Source organism: Microchirus variegatus (genome assembly GCF_963457635.1).
Source record: "Microchirus variegatus genome assembly, chromosome: 4".
Taxonomy (NCBI): Eukaryota; Metazoa; Chordata; class Actinopteri; order Pleuronectiformes; family Soleidae; genus Microchirus; species Microchirus variegatus.
In genome coordinates, this window is record NC_139805.1 from 15,315,749 (window position 1) to 15,338,560 (window position 22,812).

At 40.2% G+C, this 22,812-nt stretch overlaps 1 protein-coding gene across 1 annotated transcript in view; it reads left to right on the forward strand.

Moving 5' to 3' along the window:
* Positions 1-22,812, forward strand: part of insrb (insulin receptor b) — a gene marked incomplete at its 3' end in the record, with an annotated part of 70,462 nt that overhangs the window by 12,484 nt on the left and 35,166 nt on the right. The window contains exon 2 of the mRNA XM_083888436.1: positions 7,204-7,752. Coding sequence (XP_083744562.1) covers positions 7,204-7,752 — 549 coding nt within the window. The remainder of the gene's footprint in view (positions 1-7,203; positions 7,753-22,812) is intronic.

Here is a 22,812-nt window from a genome sequence, read left to right on the forward strand (position 1 = left end):
TAAAACACAAGGACAGTATGAATTATGTTTACAAATTATACTTGGCATGTACATTAACCCATTATGGCCTGAAGCGCCTAAAAATGTCTCTAAAACCTGAGCTTCAATGGCTACAAAATGACTGATTTCTCAGCCTCTGTGGCAGATATAGGAACACATTTCAAAAAGTATTTGAGAGCTTACACCTGTGGCTTTCCTGTGAAATTTAGTTTATTTAGATACAAAAATGTAAAATTAAAGTGAATAACTATTTTCAGTAAGAAAACAGTAAGAAAATAAAGTAATATCAACTTGTTTCAGTGCCTTGATTTAGTCCTGATGGAGTGTGAAGAACAAGAACATCATGTAATAACATTCTGCTTCACATGTGCCGGTGATGATGCTTACAGCGCTGCGGCATCTGCAGATAAATCCACTGTCACCCCTGGTGCGCGGTTGTAAACACTCCGTCGATTACGGTGGGATTTATCGTCATTATCGCCGACCTCGTCTCCAAACATAATTATGTCTTAACCATAAATCCCGGGTCGATTTGTTCAGCGCGTGAAGTTATCAGCGATGACGTCATCGAAGACGAAACTCCTCAAAATCAGAAATCTTTCCGCTGTTAAAGTCCTCCATGTTTGCTCGAAGTAATTTCAAAACAATGTCGCGAGGAACCCTTATACGAAAATTGACGTATCTGCTTTACCGGCGTCTATGAGAGAATAAAACGCGCAGCCGCTCTACCGGTGTCAATGGTAGAAGTGCGGCAATGCTTTCCCGGCGTCAATGGGTTAAATGCTCAGTTTTCAACAGAGGTTTCTTATACACAGCCTCTTATTAATACACTTTATATTATTTTAAGTTAAGGACATTCAGTATGTCTACATGCACAGTTTAGACCGTAGTTTACAAGCGGAGGATAAAATCGGTTTATTGGCCGCGTACGTCTGACTCTGCCTCCATAGGTGGCGCTGTATCTCTCTATAAGCTAGTGCATATTGGATAAGTTTCCTGTTGACCTTTACGTCACAGAAAAACAACCAGCGAGATGGATCATGCTGTGGTTCAGTATGTGTCTTATCTGAAATGAAATATGTTTTTCTTTTGGATTGGTGTGGAGGATGGACTATCACATTATGTTCAGATAATATTAAAACATATCTTGGTTCTAACGACATTAAAATATTGCTTGTATGAACAACAGGAGCTTTTGCCTTTGCTGGACCAGTTTTGGCAATTTATTTAGTTCATGTTACAGTCTGATATGTGAAAAGAAAGAAAACAATTGCTTTTTTTTAATGCATTAATTTTATTTTCAAGAGACATTCTTGAGGACGCATCTTTTTTTAACCAAACAAAACTTTGTCGGTTAATTGTTAAATTGTTGTTCTCCCCTTTAAGTTGTGTGTTCCTCTTCGTTTTATCTCTCTGTGCATTCTTTCTGTCTGACACCTCTTGTACCTCCCTCCCTTCTGCTCCTCTCCCCATTCCTGCTGCCAAATTAAGTGTCAAACAGACAGGGAAGGTGGGTGGGCTGGCCCACATTTCTCCTTTAGAGGTCCACAGAATAGTACAGTACATTCTCTGCTGTGCTCAGAAAACCCCCCATCACCACTACCAAATCCACCTCCCCCACCCCAACCTGGCTCATTAGAGGCTGATTGGGTTGTTGTTGTAATTAAGGGCTCCTGTACAGCCAGTGAGAGCACCAGGCTGTCTGCTTACGGGTGGTCTTCAGTGGGAGGTTGAACTATAGTGGGGTCACTGTCATTGTCCACCAACATCCCCCACCCATACGCTGTCGGCCAGCTTTTTGTCTGTATCACACATGGAGCGTCAACCCGGATTTATTTTGTTTATGTAATGTATGTGATTCAAAACCCCAAGAGCATTTTTTTTGACAGGTTCCTTTCTTTAGATGACACTGAAATGAAAAACTGTGCAGCAGGTGTCTCTTCTTCTGTCTCCATGTCTGCGGTATCTATCTGTCTGCCATTTTGTCTGATAGTTTCATTCATCACAAATCCAGTCATGGGCTTGATTTATTGAGTTTGTGTTAACTTTGGGAAACATTATTGTTGCCATTGCTGTGTTGTTTGCCCATAAATCTATGTATATAGTCTTTAGTTTAGAAGTAGTTTTAAGGACTTGTCTCTCTTGCGGGGACTAAAAGCTGATGGAAATGTAATGGAAACCATTACATTTTAAGATTAGGGTATGGGTAAGTTGTAGTTATTGTTGAGATAAGATTTAGTTTCCTGGAAATAAATGTAATGTAATGTCCACTGTGTTTGTGCACGTTGGCACACTTGTCCATAGCTGCCCTTCATTCATGCGTGTGATCACCAACCGTCTTGTAGGTCTCTTACGTCACTCTCTATTCCTCCCAAGGCTCAGGTTACACTTTCACCTCCCTCCCTCACCCACCACCACCTCCCTGCCCCCTCACCTCTTTATGTTTTCCTCTATGTTTGCCCATGACCTCGGACTCTGCTTCCCCATTCGCTCCTCTTGCATGTCCCCCTGCTCTTATACCTGCGAAGCAAGAGGAGATTGCTCATTATTTTTAAGACATAGTGGCTGTTGAAGCCAGCTGCTGACTACATAGCCACCCTTCCTCTAATCCTTCACTCCCCCTCTCCCTCTCCCCTTCTCCATCTGCCCCCTGATGACCCACACCCCCTCTCCTCCCCCTCTGTCTCATTCCTGTCAGTCGAAAAACACGACTCCATTTTGCTGAGGGAACTCCCAGCAGTCTACTGCTTCCCCTCATGGCCCACTAACAGTTCCTTGTGTCAATTTTGCTTCTCCAACAGGAGGCGTGACATATAAGCTAGGCCATCGGTCTGCTGTACAAGAAAAAAGCCTTAATTACATATATCACACTTATAACATTAACATGTTTCTTAGCTGCAGTTGTATAAGTACATTAATGTGAAAAGGTCACACTTGTGTCCTCCTTATGTGTCATAAAGAAGATTGCGGGCAGAGGTGAGTTGCACTCTGGCCCCCGTGGTGTTGCGTGACGTTGTTTGTTATGTTGTCACATTTCACAGTAGGTATCCGGTTAGAGTCTAAAGCGAGTGGGTGGCCTGCGATGATGTGTCCAGGAGATGAGGAAACAAGAGGTAGAGAGGTGTAAGGTTGCTATTATTGCTGGGAATAACACTCCATGCCACATAGTGAAAGCAGAAGAGTTTTTTGTGTGTGTGTGAGTGTTTTGGTTTGTGCTATATCAAGTTTCCAGAAAAAGATGGTGTGGCCAAAGCAAGCTGTCTAAACTGAAAGAGTTGCTCTTGTTGTTTCACCCTCAGTCTAATATGTTAAGATGACTAATAGCTACAATGGATTTATCATAGTTGTTTTGGGCTGCAGGAAAGATGGGCCGCCAGCAGACATGGAATAATTGGAATACACCATTTAAAAGTTTCCTCCACATTCTAGTGTTCTTCAAATTTTATTTTTACTCTTTATTATTTTTATCACATAACTTCCAGCTACTCAGAGAGATATTTGTGGATTTCTATTGCAGTATAAATTTAATTTAAATGATGGCCCCATCAGCTCCACAGGCTGTCTGTTCAAGGCGCTGTCCCGGATCTGAAAGCAAAATCAACTCATGCATCACTTCTCTCGTATTCTTTCATCATCATTGCACACATACTGATTAGTGTCAAGCAATTTGGGGAGAATATTGAATTGTGATTTCATGACAAATTTTGCAATTGTTATTTGGTTAAATAATAATTACTGTGTAACGGTTTTGAAATTAGATTAAACATTATCGCACAACTTGTGCTGGGTACCGGTATCTGGAATTTGGTACACACTAAGAAATCAAAGTACGAGACTGTACCTAAAAAGGTACAAATGCTTTGTCACTCAAGTTGTACCCTAGTACCCTAGAAGTCTACACTTCAGTTTCAGTTTTTTTATTCAGAAGATTTAAGAACTCTATATAAATAAACACAAATAAATGTTAGTGATAAATAAATATATCCAGATCCAGGCATTTTCTTTTAAATTAAAGTAATTGTTTTTCATGTAGTTATTGCAAACTTCATTGAGTATTCATCATTAGAACTGACTGAAACTGTTTTGCTGCTGGTCATAGTTTGTACCTGGACACTTGACATGTTTGGTCTTGCTAACCATTAACAGAATGGGAAGTTAACAGGTAGCTTACACATGGGAATTGACCCTGGCCAATAACAATCCAATGAAACGGTGCAGTCCACTGCAATGGATGTTGACTTTTTTTCCATTTTACAATACGTGTTTTAGTGTGATTGATTATTTTTTAGTGAGTGCAAAGTGCTGGTGGGAAATTGAGTGTAATAAATAAGGAAAATAAGAAAAGGTGGCAAGCAGATGGGGGTTCACACCATTAAGATGCATGAAAGACACTTAGAGACAGATTGTGATTAGCAGATGTGTGTCTGAATCATCGATTGAAAACAGCAGACTGGATGGAGACCATTAGATGCTTCAGTGATAAGCAGTTCGTTACACACTGCATGAACAGGCCCAGGCCCCTTTCCAGTGTTTCCTTTTCTTAAAGATAGACTGGTTACACCAAGAGGATGTCTTGAACTTTTTGCTTTTGACTTTCTCACAAGCCTTATGAGCTATTCATCGATCATTCTTAATTTTCAGTAAAAAGTTGAATTTCAGAATAGTTCTCATCATAAATTATCTTATTTAGACCGTGTTGGCAGACTGTATTGTCGATGTGATATACAAGTGGTCAGGTCATGTGAACGAATGAGTATTTCATTTCTCCCCACTAACAGGGAGTTTAATGATCATGCTTGTCGAATGTAAATGGTTTTAGATTAACCACACATTGTGAAAATGATTCTCTCATCTGTGACACATCAGCTGTCACGTCACTGAGTCAGGCAGTTCATCAATTCTCTTTTAACAGCAAGTCTGTTCACATACTGACTATGATGGACATGTGATGGACATTTTTATCTGGTTAAGACACGTTCCCACTTCGTGAACATTTTTTAATAGAGAATGGTTGCGGCAATGAATCCAGGTTGTGTGTGTCAGGGTTGTCTATTTGTCTCTTTGTTGACTGATTAGTATTACAGACCTTGTGAAAAAATCCCACCTCAGTCTATGTGTTTGCATGCAATGCTAAAAGTCTGATTTAAAGGGACACTGTGTAGTATTTATGGGTTTATATGACACAAAATCCACTTTTGTATACATATTATGTGCTCCTGCATTGTCTAGTCGCTGTATAATAATTTTTGTTTCATTTCCGTAGTGTTTCAAAAAGTCATGTAAAATAACATGGTCGCGGGCCGCGGTTGCATTGCCACTGTTAGCAGCGAGACGCCATGTTTCTATCCGAGCCTGTAAGGACAAACGCAAGGGAACAAATCAAGCGTCGCTTTACTTGTAGCGGAAGTCCCGCCTCCACTCTCTCGGCTTCGTCGGATACGGCCACGGTAGCTCGCCCTCCCCCTCGCCTCACAAACCTCATCTGATGACACGGCGAAAGACGACGAGGATAACATTTGACCGGCTGTGGATACCGTAGCACTCAGGGAAGGGAGGGGGTGAGCAGAGGAGCAGTTCAATGTTGTAAATTTCAGCCTGTCCTCCAGATCACTATAAACTACTTACTTCACCTTTAAGTCAGATTAAGGCAATATTTCAGTTTTCTTAATGTCATGTAAACGCATTAGTCTGATTAAATCGAGCTAGTCTTGGTCAGACTAACATACCTGGATAATGCGATTCATAGTCTATTACTCCAGCGTGATGCGCTTAGTCTGACCTGGTGTTCTGTGCGTGCACCAAAATGTCCTCCCTGGTCTTTGACCTGGAAGTAGAAGGAGACGACACATGCACTGCAGCACTGTTATTCCTTTTGGACTGATGGAGCGACAGCACGAGCCATCTGACCGCTCACCTTGCCGTCAGATGCATGTATACTCGAACTCGGCAACTTGTCCGATTGCCTGAATCTGTTGAACTACAGCCTTGGCTCGATTAAACTGCGCACGTAAACGTATTGAGTGTTATTTGAATACACATACATTCTGACAGCTGCTGTTTTTGAGTGTGTGTGCGTGTGTGTGTGCGTGCAGCAGTTAAAGAGTATGAATGAGCATGGATAAGCATTTGGTTCAAAGCTTTATTTCTATTTAACCCCTTTGTGTCTGCTTCATTCAGATGAGACGGTAACATGCAGCAATTTTCTCTATGGAGTAATAGTGAGAGACTGAATGTATTTGTGTGTGTGTAGAGAGAGACAGTGAGAGCGAGAGGGAGGGAGGGGCGGAGGGAAAAGGAAAGGGGGAGAGAGAGAGTGTGCACTTGTGGCCAGTCAGACTGTAAAGGGGACTAATGTAAGTCTGTTTCATGAATGGCACTGCTCTACTTTATTTAAATCACCATGGTTTCATGGCTTGAATGGGGGGGAAATCTGTTGATATCAGTCTGAAAACATTAGTCAGTTATTTGAGAAAATGTTGGTGGTTTCACAAAAAAAATATATTTTTATAATTGTTCCATACGATAAAGAAATAATTAGAACAGTAATTTTAGATTTTGGACAAATCATCATTTCAAGCTTTGTGAAAAATCAATGTTAATCTAATTAAAAAAGAATCGACATATTAATTGATTATGAAAATAATGGTTGGTAGCCTCCCTATATTTATTTCATGCAAGGCAGCCTGGAAAATGTCCAGCTTCTCAACTAATGTGTCTTGTGTGATTAAAAAGCTGAATCTATTTGGGCTTTGTACCGTAAGACAGCATCACCCTTGGCTTTATGGTGGTATGATTGGAAATGATGATATTTTCATTTTTTCTTCTATAATTTTATAGACAAACGACAGGACTGGTTCAGTGATGATGATGATGACTATATCCTGTATTTGCTGTTAGGAACATCTCTGTAACACAATGAAATACAAGTCTCATAATTTCGTTTCAGCAACACTCGCCTCAGCGTATATTTCAAAGACACACCTGTTGTGGAGTTAGGTACTTAACACTGAAGTGTTTCATGGGTCATATGTTGATTTATTTCAATGTATTTATCGTCAATTAAAAGAAGGTGAAAATTTGAAAAATGTGTCTAAATAAAACCCAAGTATACATCTGTGAAATTGAATTAATTCAAAGTTATGACAAATATATGAAATATACCTGCTTCTCACATCTTTGGTTTTCTCATCTCTTTTCTTCCAGTCTGCCCGAGCAAGGACATCAGGAACAATGTGGCCAACCTTCAGTCTTTAGATAACTGTACCATCATCGAGGGCCACCTGAAGATTCTGCTTATGTTTAAAACCAAGCCCGAGGACTTCCGAGGCCTCAGCTACCCAAAACTGAGAGTGGTGACAGACTATGTGCTGCTGTTTAGGGTCTATGGCCTTGAGACCCTCACTGATCTGTTTCCCAACCTGACAGTGATCCGCGGCAACAACCTCTTCTTCAACTACGCCCTTGTGATGTATGAGATGCTTCAATTGAGGGAGGTGGGCCTTCATAGTCTGATGAATATCACCCGCGGTGCTGTTAGGATTGAGAAGAATTCAGACCTCTGCTACCTGGCCACTCTGGACTGGTCCAAGATCCTGGATTCAGTGGAGGACAATTTCATTGTGGCCAATAAGAATGAGAGGGAGTGTGGAGATGTGTGTCCTGGCACGGCCCAAGGTCAAACCATCTGCCAACAGAACACCATCAATGGACACTTCAGGGGACGATGCTGGTCGCAGAAGTACTGTCAGAGAAGTAAGTGTTCATTTATGTTCACGTGTCTTATACAAACTGAGAGTGTATTCAGTCTGATCCTCATACAAACAGTATTGCACACAGTCGATCTTGTCTGGCTTTTAACCTGGCCTGACAGAAGACATGGATACAAGGAGCAGTGGAAATATTGACAGGCTGCACACGTCATAGTTTAGCAACTTTTGCTGAGTCCATCATACTCCGCATGGTAACGTTGTCCTTTCTCAACACATGATGACAAAGTGCACTTGAGATTTCTTCCATCCAGAAATCAATTAAGGCAGCTGACGTTGTCATTTCAAATGGTTTATGTCATGATTTGTGTGGTGCAGACGGCTGCTGCTAATATCAGCAGCAAAGGGTGGTGGACACACCATGCCCTCTGATTAACATTCATTGACTGGATCATTGTGGGTAAGTGATGTGTAATTATAGGCCTAGAATCCACTTGATGTGTGAAATGACTTCACTGCATTGTTGAGTTAGGGGACTGTATATTCAGAGACTATGAGAAGAAATTGCACTGATAGAATGAGGCAAGAGTGGTAGAGTTGAGGGACAGGCATAAACAGCATAGTAATGTTGTACAGTATGTTAGATATTGTACCGACTTTATCTCCTTAGAGTAAAAAGAAGTTGTGGGTTTGTTGGGTGCTGCAGCAGCTGCCAGTTTGTTGGCCAGTCAGTCAGTCTTTTTTCTGCTACCATAAAAGCAGAGCGTCTTTCAATAGATGCACATAGGACGATGCTTATTTCTTTTTGGGCGATTATAGCGTGTGTTGTTTTTTTCTTTTCTGTAGTCTGACAGGAAGGCTAACTTTCAAAGCATAATGACCTCGGCCATGTTTATACTTGAACAGTGACTGTTGCAGCCCGCCTTTATAATGTTGGCTCCTCGATTTTCTGCCAGGTCTGACTGTTTGGAAAATAATACAGGAAATGGCTCTCTGTGCGACTCTGCGAGTCTCCATCTCCATGCACATATACACACACTTCAACAAGCTGGATAGTATTTAGCTTGTTTCGATAAAGCAATGGCACTTGTCATTTAGGACTATAGTTGTTGAAAAAGTTGGGAAAAAGCTGTTATCGTGACATGTGAGTAAGATCAATCTGTGCTTATTAGGCAATAAGTGAAATCTGAGAAAAACCTCTTTGATTTTACTCATTGCAAACCTATGAATTAAAGCTATATAACAAACTAAACATTCTAGTTTCTAAACATACTAAAAAGTATTTAGAGATACCTCTTTAATGAAAGTTGGTCATAATTCATTTTATGGTAGCTGCTTATGTATGAAAAACTTAACTGAGTCATTGTTTTCATATGATTTTATTTGACAATTTGATGGGATGTTGGATATGCTGTTAGCACTTTTACAGTTGTTGGAGTTTTACTGAATCCTCTTAAAAATGTTTCTTCCAAGTGGAACCCTTATGTAAATCTTTTGAAGTTTGATAATCACGGGCTCTGAACTTGGTTTCAGAGACAAACAGCCCTGACATTAAGAAAAGGAATGTCGGCTGATAAACAGGAGGAGTGTGTACAGTGCGTCAAAGACCATGTTTGCATGTGCGTTCATGTCTCCTTGGTTTCTGATAGGCCAGGAGAGCAGGTATGACGCTGAGCCACGCATCATGTGACAGGCACCAGTTTAGTCGAGAGTCGTGTGTCAAAGTCGGAGCCATTTCTAGAACATGATGCAACGGTTGTCTGTCCCTGCAGCAGGCGGAGTGCGAGTGTGTGTGGGCTACACATAGGGATGATATGTGCACACTTACTGTAAATGTTTGCCAGTATTTGTGTGTGTGTGTGTTTGAGAGGAGTGTATGATATGTGTACTTAAGTACTTGGCCCCAGTGGAGGTGAGAGCAGCAGTCTCACAATGACACAGACTTGGTTGTAACCTACAGCAGCCAAACAGGGACTTGAAGAGAGTCAACTATTGCAGCACTGAATAAATGAATTATTGGTTTAATTTTGCTTGGTAATAATAGAGGTAGTAGTAATTTTCAGCCTTACATTTGAGATGAAATAAAAGTTTGTGAGACAACATGTGCTGGGTGGTGGCGTGAGGATGTTTAATTAGGTTTCTGTTAAAAAACACACAGTTTACAAACTTATATGCACACATACACACACATGTAATTGTGTGCCCTCACAGACATAGGCACAGAGTGAAGGAAGGAACATTAGATGGGGCATTTAAGTTTATGTGTGAGTGGAAACTGTGGGGTTGTATTTGTTGTGTTTTTACAGGGTTCCAGTTGCCTTAGGTGAAAGTCAGGGGAGAGCCTGCATTCCTCTGATCTCATACATGCTCCTCGCAAGCAGGAAAACCACTGTGCGCGTGTGTGTGTAAAAATGTCATGTTAAAATGTACATGGTCCTGTAGGAACTTCTCAGAATATAGTAATTACACTAAACTAAGATGAAACAATTGAGCATACATCAGGAAGAAACTGTTTTAGGCTTTAGTTGGTATCACAGTCACCGGCCAGCACTGTGCTTGCACAACAACTTCTGTGTATAACACAAAAACATACACACATGCAGGAGGAGAGAAGGCTTTTCAGGTCAAAGTTCACTCCATGTGCACCTACGCGGTGTATTGATTGATTCATGCACACACACAAACGAGAGTTGCAGCTCCACTCTTCTGTGATAAAGGCCACAAAGGGAAAATGCCCTCCTTTCATAATCAGACTGTCAAACTGTTACAGTCACATAGTTTAAACCTCTGATGGTGGTCGATATACATGGGTCAATGTCCTTCATCTAACATAATGACTTTGTGACCCTCCTAACTAGAGTTGAATGCAGGTTGATCATCACCCAGCTGTGGTCAGCAGTAGTGATGTGAGACGTGGACTATTATAGGACATGTAGTGAACAGTATTATTTTATTATTTATTAGTTATTGCTTTAGATGTATAGTTATATGTAGGAATCATAAAAGATAAACCTTAGACTGCATATGCAAAGAAATGCGTTTTACCCTTGGTGTTGTACGCAATTTAAAGTAAAGTAAAGCAACATTAAAAAAAAAGGGAATTTGTGAAATATGGAGTCGCTGGCAGATTAATCTTTTTTCTGTTCATCACAATATGCTTAATGATATGCTAGGCTAATGGTTTCCTGATCATAACTTCATATTTAATGGGCAGTCCTGAAAGTATTGTCAATACTCTCATCTAACATGGCGAGATCAAACAAGCATATATCTCAAAGCATTTGAACCAATGCGTGTATATGTTACATTTCAAATCTGTCATTATTATGCTGCTTTTTTCCCAAGGTAATCACATTATTGTGGTTTCCATCAGGGCTTTATTTTTCATACTATCAAATGAAAGTGGACAGGCGGTGTGGAGAAGATGAAGTGGCCAGGAGGGGAAGAGAAGGGGTTGGGCAAAGCAAAATAAACAGAGCAAAACAAACATGGCGGGGTGTTTTTAAGTGTGGCTCCCAGGTACACACACAGACACACACATACACACACACTCCAAAACCACACACATACACACTTTTTGTCAGGGTGGCAAGTTGCCAAGGTAAAAGGAGGCTAAAGAGAAGAAGAAAACGACAGTAGTGAGGATGGAGGTGCTCAATGAAGCATGCTGTTGGCCTGCACCCACAACCAAAGAAAAACGCTTCACTAGCCCAGCCTCTTAATTGGGGTGTAAAAGTGGCTTTGTTCAGACTGCTCCCCCACACACACTCTTCTCTCAATCTTTTCTTCTTTTACTTCACTTTCTGTGTTTGTTTCTAATGAGAGTTAAATGAAAGTTTTCCTGAAGCTACTTTATATAAATTAGCCATTTAGTGCTAGGTGACACAGGGAACATAAGAACATAAACACAGGATGCTCCCACCCAGTCCAGTAGTGTTCAGTTGGCCAGGTTCAGGACTAGCATTGCAATGGCTCATTTTATAACACAAATGATTAAATTCAAGCTCAAATTTTCAAGTTTTCACAAATTAGTTACACGTATGATGCTCTTTGTGTGAGTTTTAATTTGGATTTTATGTGATACACAGGTCAAGTTTGATCTCAATCCCACAGTTATAACTTTTTCAAGACCACATTTTGAGAAACAGCGTCTTTCATTCAACAGCATAGGCTAATTTGCCGACGTGATAATGATTAAACACTTTCAATAAATGTATTTATAACTTCTTGCCAGTATTATTTGCTGACCTGTATCATATTTTCAGGGTTACGGTATCTTGTGCACTGTAAATGTTTTCATTTAAACTTGGTGAGCGCTGCCTGCACAGTTAGACCTGATATTGTGCACATTTAAATGCTTCATTAACTTTGGTATGCTGCCGATCAGCAAAGCGACAACCTTTGCACATATACTGTGCCGAGCCACTGCTCCAAACATTAGCCGCTGTCTGGAGGAGGCTTGATGTGTTTTCAGGATGCTTTTCACACACCAGTCAATGTTCCTTTTCCTACTAGCGATAAACAGTTTTGAAAGGTACAGTAAATCCATGAAGAGCATATTGGCACACGTTTGTCTTGCTGTATTTAACATGAATCACAAAAGGCAGCCATGTAATAGCAATCAGGAGACCTGCAGTCACTTTGACCGCAATGCTTTTATAGTGAGAGGCGACTTGAGCTGGAAATGTTATACTCTGCTGTCCACCCTCTAGCTGGATTTAACTTGACTGCCTGGAAATGGGAACTTGTTTTACAGGACAAACAACTTTTTAGGGCTGCAATGATTAATCAATTATTGTTTCATAAATAAATGAATTGTTTATTTTGGTAATCCGTTAATTTGTCTAAGAGATTTTAAATAATTAAAACAGGTTTATCTGATCAATCATTATTTAGAGGTTTGGGAAACAAGGATTAACATTTTCTGTCATGGACCGAACAACTAATTAATTATCGAGAAAGTAATAACAAGCGATTTCAACCCAATAACCAAACAAGAGACCATAACAAGTGATGTGTGTAGGGCAATGTATTGTGTGTTTGCGTAACAGGTATACATATGCTTGTTTTACTGTTTTGGTCAAAATAAGCTCAGACCAACATTGGGATTAGGCCTGAGAGTTAACACCCAAGATAAATTATTGTCATTATAGCCACTGTTGCTACACTCTTTTCACATTCACATTCACAAGTTACCGAGCAAATGCTTCACTGATAATATTTAAATTGTGTACAGTTGTGTACAATCTGTCTCAATTAATGCAATCCTAATAGTAGTACATTTATTCTCGTTTTCAACCAAGGTCTTCTTTACGCTTTTGTGACAGTGAAAGCGTTTCTGTGGAGGGCTTGCCTTAAATGAACATGCACACGTACATAACTGATGCCAGCTTATCAAAGTTAATTTGGATGTGTTAACAAAGATGCAAGCTGCCAGGGAGGAAAACACAAGAGCATGATTACCACCTTTCCCTCTCCATCTGTCTGTATCTATACTTCCTTCCTTCTACTCTTCCTCTCTCTTTCAGTTTTTGTCTCTTCTCCTCCCTTATAAGATATTCATGGTAATCCAAACACCTGTGTGTGTGTGTGTGCGCACACGTTTCCCTCTACTTGCTCCATTTGTACAGCGAGTGCAGTAGCATGCAGGCAGTGCTAGCCGAACGCCCCAGGGGATCTGGAAAAGTCTCCTCTCTCCTCCAGCTCATCAATGGACTGGCAGTCCCACATCCTTTTACACACATACACACACATGCACACATACAACACAAGTGTATGTGAAAGTGTAATAGTAGACATTCAGATGGACACATGCACAACAAAATACACACTTTCACACACAGCCAAGTGGAGCGCAGACATAGAAACGAGGCTGTTAATAGAAATGTAAGTAGTCTATGGAGTAGAGCGGATGAGGGCTTCTGAGGACACTGATGTGCGAGAACAAGATGCGTTGTTACGGTTGCTATGGGTTTTTTCTTTGTGTGAGCATTTCTTATCATACACATTTTAGCATTTCAACACTTCAGGACATGTGGACCTAATGAGGGTAAAGGTTTATTTTTGTGGCTCGGTGTGAGTTTCTCCCTGTGAGAACTTAGGTGCAGGATGTGGAGGAAAATATGTTGGCAAGCGAGTGGTTGTTACAGCTTAAACTGTGTGAAAGGACTTCCTCATTACTTCCTGCCTTTGTCCGAAGCACTTCCTACTGCCAAACTGTACAACTGGATCCTGGGGGAAGGCGGGGTGGTGGGAGATGGTGATGGTTATTTACATGGCAGAATAACTTTAAGGAAAGAAAAAAAAAAAATTAGTAGTTTACAAGTCTAGATTTGCAACCCTGCAACACAAATGCCCAAGCTCTGACAATACTGCAAATGTTTATTTGTTTTGCAGTCCTCCCACAAATGCAAATCCCTGTGTTGTGCACCAGTATTTTCAGAAATTAGACTGCAGGCAGCAGAGACGAGAGGTGAGCTGTAAAGATTGCGTAAAGTGTTTGTGTTAGAGGGAGGAAAATAACACGACCCTCCCTCTGGTTGAGAGAAGGGATTGTCTTCAGGTCTTTGGCCAGATCAGATGACTGTCTGCCTCCAGTTCTGACATCAGGACAACCCACACACACACAGTGAAGACATAGTCTGATTAACAGGAGCACGATGCCCTAGTATTGTCTCAACATTGTCTGAGTTTTGGTGCAATTCAAAGAAGATCTAGCAAATTAGTCATGATGCTCAGGAAGGACGCACATAGACAGAAAAGGGGGTTTAGAGAAAAATAATGATTTTTAACTTCACAGCGCATAAAACTAATCTAGTATATAGTTAAAAATGTAAATGTAAATGTAACACATTACACATTTCATCATTTCAGTAATAATGTTGTCTGCCTAAATATCCAAGAAAATATCACTAAAGTGTCTTAAAAGTGAATGAAACCAACTTGGTACATAGGCCTCTTAAATGTTGCCTTGCATGTTGGGAGAGTTAAGTATCAAACGTATGTGAATGTCTAATTACGCATGAATGGCTTTCCTAATCCATATCAAACAGCTTATACTAATCTTCAAAACTGCTACTGTTTTATACAGTTTTGCATGTTAGCAACGGTAAGAGTCATAAAGTCAATATTGTAACAGTGTCTGATACTGTTTTCTACTTGTACACAATTCACCTACATGTGTATGGTACAATGCTTCTTGTGTGGAGTCTTTGTTTATATACATGTAAGTCAATGTGGTCTCAGCACATTATAGAGGCTTAACATCATCTGTAACTGCAGCTACTTTATGTTCTGTATTTGGAATATGCAACGCGTAATCTTCATCAAATACTTGGAATGTCATGGGTGGCTTTGAGGTGGCACAGTGACTCTGCAAAAAAGGAATGTTTTGACACTTGATTTTCAAGTATTTCATTGTTATATCTCCTTCTTGGGAAAAGCAGAGTTTCTCACAGGCTGAGCAGGTACCCCATGTAAACTTTATGGAGTTCAGCCTTAGCCGACACGTCAGACTTATCAAATAAGCATTATTTTTTGTCACTCTTAATTTCCTGCTGTCTTGATCTCTCACTCGCTAATTTGTTTAAGAAAAGACAAAAGAGTCGTTACTGTCGACACATGCACCAAAGAAAGCCTTTAAGAGTCAGTACTGGGAACAAGCTTTGTGTCTGAACCTGCTTTTCCTCAGCTGAACTTGTATATCCTCATATGACCTCCTTATCCTTGAAGTTGTGTCCAAACCCAACTCTTTCCACGTATTTCTGTCCAGATCTCATTCACTTCACTGAATATTGTGTCCTTGGCTTTCAAGAAATCGTCTTTTCCTTGAACCATTTAACAGGTTTTTTTTTCAGCGCAACAACAAAAAAAGTGCCCTTCGGCGAGTCCAGCCCTGCTCAGAATGTGTTAAGTGTCAGGGAATGGAGCATAATTCTCTGTAAATGGGAAATGATCCCAGTCCAGATGACCTTTTTTTCCCCATGTAACGTGATAAGTGCAGTAGCTCAGTGGTCTTTCAACTCGGAGGTTGTGGGTTTGATTCTTGGCTCCGTTAGTCTACATGTCAATGTGTCCTTGGGCAAGACACTTAACACTACGTTGCTCCTGACAGCTGTGCCGGCAGCATGTGAATGGGTATGAAAGATAGATGAAAGTGTAAGTGAATGGGTGGCTTTGAGTGGTCATCAAGACTAGAAGAGCGCTATATAAATACAAAACCATTTACCTTTGGCTTGATGACGAGGGACGTTGGGGTTGACAGATACAGTACATGGGCATTATTGGGAGAATGTGACCCTGGGTTGACCCCACACTTGTCGGGGTGCGGAAGTAGAGGAGGCGTCAGAAACCAGTGGGCCTTTTGCTACTGAGTAGCACTTGAACTCACATGTACATTTAGTTCACCTTTTTTATGAGGATGCTCATTGACACAATGTTGACTTTTTTCCTTAAAATCTACCCATGATGATCAAATAATTTTTGAGCATCTGCATATAAAAACATAGAAAAGATCACAGACTCACATTTTTGGAGTGCTCACAAAGACGGGATGTGCCAGTGTGTAACACGGACATGTGTGTGTAGAGCTGCAGCTGACGTTTTTTTTTATTAAATCGAGTACTTGTTTGGTCCAGAAAATGACAGAAAATGTTGAAAAATGTTGGTCGGTATCTTTAAAACCCGGAAATGTTGTTAGTTTTGTCCACAAACCAGTGGATCAGTTTTAATAATTTTTTTCAGATTTAAGAAGTTGAAAAATCAGAAAGCATGTGCCAATAATGAAAAAAAAAACCCCAACCAATACATCGATTATAAAAATAGTTGACAATTAATTCAGTAATTGATATATTGTTTTACCCCTATGTGTTAGTATTCATACATACAAACAAGTTTGAGCATCATATGTCCATTTACATCCTCTTCTTTCTTACTCCATTTCATGAACTGTTTGTCAATTTAATTTATTAATTTCCTCTTTAAACTCAAGATCTGCCCTCTAGATACTCAGCAATCTGTCTTGTAAAGTATTTACGAGTGTCAATTTGTGTTCCATATCAAGTTTAATAGTTACTTTTTTACAATCATCAAAATCTTTCTGTGCCTGCTTCTGTAAAACAACACAATAAATATAACAGACAAATAAAAGGTTGTATCCGTGTCAGCTGTCAGATAAGTTGTTATTTTAAATATTAGTACCAGCATATAATTCCACAATTGGTGGATGGTTGAAAGAAACCAGTTCCTTCATCATGTCACTGTTTTGCTGTAAGGCTCTGGCACAACTATGCTGTTGGCAGGAGAACACAGATTGGCATAGCTCCAATTTGCAAAACAGGTACTTTCCTCTGACCTACACCTTGTACTATTTGTTGTTGGATTTGTGTTGAGATTTGCAGCGTTACTCAGAAACTAAGAGAAGAAATCTGTAGAATCTCGTGGAATATATCTGATAAGAAGGGTTTCCACAGGAGCAAAAGAAAGAATTGCATGGGCTACCGCTTATGTACGAGGGAATGTAGCTTAAAATATAGCGAGATAAATCTAGATGTGTCAACCATCTCAGATCTGTGTGTGTGTGTGTGTGTTTAAGATGACATAGGTGAAGATCTCTCTCTCACAGTATCTCAAAATGCTTCCATTAAATCAGACGTTTACTGAATCTACTTTCACTGTATATTATTCAGTATATTCTTGTTTTTATTAGCGATTCACTCATGCTTTGTCTGCCTCTCCTCTCGTCTGTCCAGAGGTATCCTGTAGTATCATAGTGATGCCTATAAACTCCCTTGACTGCTTCTGCTGTCTCAGCTTTCCCCAGCGATAGCTTCAATGGTGATATAGATTTGCAAGGCAGATGTACAAATGTTGTGATAATCTCTGTCTGATTTTGCTTAAACACAACCCCAGATGACACGTGAGCAGTGACAGGGTTATAAGACTGCAGTGCAAAATGACTGCGGCTGTTCCACACTCATCTGTGTCTCTCCTGCAGTACAGCAACTGTACTGAATGGAACAAGAGGTGCAGTCATGCTGTCAGTATGTATTCCCCACACTTTATCTCATGACAATGAGATGGCACCGCTTCCTTCAAGTTGACCTCATGTTGTCAGTACATTTACCAACATATATGGGATGTGTAGTCCTTCATCAATGTGTGGATAAACCTCTGTGTGTATGCTCCCATGGTGCGCGATGGACATACTGCAGTTTTACCTTCACAAGCAGCTCCACAAGACCGCAGAAATACTCTCATAGTAATCCAGGTTATTTTAATCCTCTGGAGGAGCATTAAATAAATTCCTATATCATTATATCTTCATTTGAAACAGTGACTGCACATTTTTACTGGTAAAATTGTTTACTCAGTGGTACCTGACAGTAGAAATATAGTTCTTAGCCTTTCATCTGTTCTAATGTAACCATCTTTAGCAGCTGGTATTCCGTTAGTATGTTAAACTTGTTGACTTCCTGCTTACCCACAGACTATTTTCTTTGTACACCACCTAGCATTTGTAGCATATTGTCCAGTGTTACTCCGTAACGGAGTGAGAATAAACAAGGTTTTAGGGTTACTTGTGAGATACAGCCTGCTGTTTATTTGAGTCTTGGAGTTCACTTGTGTTTTTCTGTGGATGAGTGTTGAGCTTTTTCTGTAAGAGAACTCGGGACATTATTGTAGGCGGCTGAGAGTTTGGTGTCTTAATCCACGTCCTCTGGCCAGAATATGTGCATTCTCATCCTCGGAGGACTGCCCTTTGTCCTTTTAGATATTAAGTAGACAGCTGAGTCCTGGCCAGAGAAGCTGTTTTTCCCCCTGTTTTCAAGAAACTCAGTTACCTATATCTACACTCCTGAGGATTCCTGTTCCATTCTTTTTGTCTCTCCATTGCACTTCCCTTCTTCTGTTACCCCGCCTTATGTGAAAGATCCTCTCTCTGCAATCCCTCCCTTCTCCTTTTTTTCCCCCTTCCCTGTCCCTCCGTTCCCTTGCTTTGTGTGCTCGCTCTCCCCCTTTTCCTTCCCTTTCCATGCTTTGGTATGCAGACATGCAGGAATTTCTGGGCCTCAAAATGATAGACCAAACTTGTCAGCCCTGGCTCCAGTTACTAAAGATGGCTGCCCCGGCAGTGTGTGTGTCTGTGATTGGTGCATGTCTGAGTTTCTCTCCATGCGATTGGTCATAACATGTTTGTCCACAGCTCACATGTTGTTGGCTGTGTGACTTTTAGTTTTTGTTTGTACAAGAAGAGTCACTCTCCACCTGTAGATTGTGACTGCTTAGTAACCATAACTCTCTCTCTCTCTCTCTCTCTCCTGCAGATGTTTGTGTGAGATATTTGCACACTGCTGCATTTGTCTGTCTGTGTGAATGAGGCATGTGTTGCTCAGAGCTCAGCTCCCCACCCAATTAAGAGGAACTGTTAAAGAAAGAAATGCACCAGATGGTTATTCAAAAGCTAGCAGTTGTTTGCCTGATTGATTAATTGTTCACTTGGTCTTAAATTTCACAAACCTGTAAAAAGCTGAAACGTTGAGCATTCATACCCCCACAATATTAAATTTATTGTCATCGTAAAACGTATTAGTAAAATTAAAAAAGATTAGTAGATACCATGTATTTTATTTAATATCTTTTTAAATGAATGAATAAATTAAAAAGATGACTCGGTGGGAATCAATCGGTGTCATGATGAATATGTATTAGAGTTTGAGAGTGAATAGGTAGATGAAGAAGTGCACTTGTTTGTGTCATTTAATTATCCATATTGAGGTATAGTGTATAATTATAATGACAAGAAATGAAGTTAACATTTAAAACTTGTTTCTCCCATGCTGACACATTAGCCTATAACATTAAAGTCAAATTAATATTATTTAAATGTAGACAAAGCCTTCAAAATATTGTCCCATCATATAGTAATATGCAAAGTATGATAACTTCCATTAATACATTTAAATAGTTTGGGAATGTCTCTCTCTCGTCTTTTCCAAATAGAAGAAGCTGCATGAAATCAAAATGTGCCCCTCTGTTATTTCCACCTCCTAATATATACTGGAGAGGACCGTAGCTTGTTCTTAATATAGACCATGAGCTTAGGAGATAGCCTCTTACACCTCATGTGTTTGTGTGTGTATCACCAGGCAGAATGATGTCCAGCCCTCCTAATATTTAGAATGCTTTGGCTGTTGCCTCCTCTCCAGTGTCGGGTGCTCGGGGGGCCTTGTGATGGCTTTGTTGCAACTAAAAAAGGTTGTGCTCTGGTGCTCTGCTCGCAGCCTGTCAACCAGACATACTGCACTCTGCTGTCCGTTTTACACCCACGTGACATGGATGACTCGCCCTAACTATGTTTTGCTGGTATTTTGGACGAACTGCGGTGCACCTGCGTTTCTGTGTGAGGACATGTGCATACATCATATGTCATTTTACAACCCCCTTGTGTGATTCATGACCGCGATGCTAATTCCAATTTTTTTTTCCTCACAAGGCTTTCATACGCTGTTTCGTTTGTTTTGCCTGCATGTTCTGTACCAACATCTGATCTACAAAATCCAGAATTTAGGTTAATCAGATTAACTGGAACACAATTTTCTGGTGTTTTTACAGCACGCATGTGACCCACTGTAATTTATATCCATCACAAGGGAGGGCCAGTGGACATGAGTAGTCGCATAACAACAACACCACTTCATCTGCGGGCCTCCAGCCAACTATCCCAGTGCACAGACCACCATTTCGCAACTGCCATGTCCACTTAGAGTGACCGGCTTTGAAATAAGAAACCAAGGAAAAAGTGAATTCTTCTTTCTATTTGGCTTTTTCTTTACAGGATTGGAATTGAAAGATGAACTTCGTAACGCTTCTTCTTATCACACATGGCATTCCTTGTCATCCTCGTACAACACAAGCCCTCAGGAGCAATTATGTTGTATGTCTGGCCTTGGGCAGCAAACTCGGTACTAACTAAAACAGTCACAGAACACATTGTGTTCCTTATGAGTCAAGTGCTCTTGAGGGTACAATGTGTAACATTTAGAGGGTTTATTGGCAGAAATTATGTATGTGTATATATATGTGTTTTTCGCTGTGCTCAACTATAGCGGTAATTTAGTCTCTTCTGTAGTGACATTAACATCATTTTTTACATAGCCACGTTGCATCAGATGTAGATGTAAAATTATCTTATGAATATGAAAAGAAAAAATAGTTGCCTGAGTAACAGCACTATTTCCTGGCTAAGGTGCAGCTCAAAAGCGGCTACTACTTTTACTTATTTTCTTCTTTCCTACTCTGCTTTAATTGATACGGCATTGAAACTGGTTATAAGCTGTAACATCACTGTGTGTGAGGTCCAGCAAAATGACACACTAATGAAAGAAAACAGACATTGTTGCCAAATTGATTAATAAATTATCAATTAAATAACTATTAACAGCAATGAATCGACAAATTGTTAATCATTAACATCCCAAACATTTACCATTGTAACTCCCTCTCTCCTGTGTGGTGTGGGTGGGGAATTTGCTTCAACTGAGAAGTTAAGACTTATTTTTAACAACGATTATCATCTTATTTGTTTTAAATAGAAAGAAAAGTAACCAAATATATGGCTAATTTAATTTTGGTATTGATTCAAATGTGAATGGTAGCCAACCCTATGTCCCCCCTTTGGCACACCATCTCTTTGAAAGAGAGGTGCACCCACTCTGTTCAATTCCACTTTGCACAGCCTTCTGGGTAGAAGGGAGTCTCAGAGCAGAGGTGAATATCTGTGTGCGACTGTGACTGTGCCTGTGTAGACATGTGTACATGGGGAGGCTTAGAGTTTGGTCATATTTAGTGTGTTTGTGTGTTTATTCCTCAGTTCCACCCAGAGAAGGAATGGTAACACCAAAGGGAGGAACTGGGCGGGGTCACTATTAGTGGGAGTGCGATGCGCACTGGAGGGGTTAACGCTAGAACAGAGGGGGAAAGAGAGGTCAGCGTGTGGTAGCGAGGGCAGAAATAGGGCCACAAAAATGTTGCTGATATTTGTTTTTGGTCTCAAGACTGTTTTGCACACCAAGCTAATTCTAATGCAGCCGTGTCATTTCCTTTATGCAGCTTGTATTTCACTTTTGTTGAAACTATGTCCACGGTAATTTTAGAGGCTAAATTATGTTTTATTACTTAATCATTGGACTCGTGTTTTAATGAATGGACTGGTAATTTAGTATGGGAGTGGATATATGAGTCATGAATATCCAGCTATGTTTTTTTTTAATAAACAACTCAGTCTGCCTTTAATGGGTCTGCGTACATGCAGACACGTGCTTGTGTGGTTGCCTCTGTGTGCAACCCACTCTGAAGACTTGATCAAATTGATGGAGAGATGGATGCAGAGAACAGCTTGGATGACGAACCCTGCATCCCAGTGGTATTTGACGAGACGTATGTCTGTAGGAGGGACTGTCTGGCGCTTCGCGAGTTCATACTGTGCATGTGTAGATTGAGACAGATGCTCTCGTCTCATGGTCTCATGTGTGCCACTGACAGAGATAAATATAACAGTAGCACTTCCCCAGACTGCAGAAATGTAGCTGTGGTTAATGCATGGCACTCTTGTGCGAGTTGATTGGATGACTGCTGTGGTGTGATCAAAGCTGTGGTCTTACCGAATTTTATTTAACAAGCAGTTATGCAAGAAGATGTATCCATATATCTTGCTGAACAATTGCGGTTGACACTCCAGGAAGTATAACTTCCTCTTTTCTCATTTTACGCACATACAAAAAATATGTTTAATTGTCGTGAACGTGACAAGACGGTGATTTTGCTTGTTTTAACTGTCCAGTGTCAGGTTTATGACGATGCATTTCCTATCCTTTGTTATAAGCTAATATGCCTTGCATGTCAGTTAAAACGGCACAAACCGTATAATTCCTATAGAAAAATTGTGAGAAAGAAAAGTGATGTTTTATTCAGAACCATACATTACATCTAACTTTATACATTTAATCTAGTAGGAATCCTCGTACCTACCTGTTTAAGTTAGTACTCATTTATAAGAATATAATAACCACAGCTGAAGCTGGTACATTATTTAAGAATACCACAATTG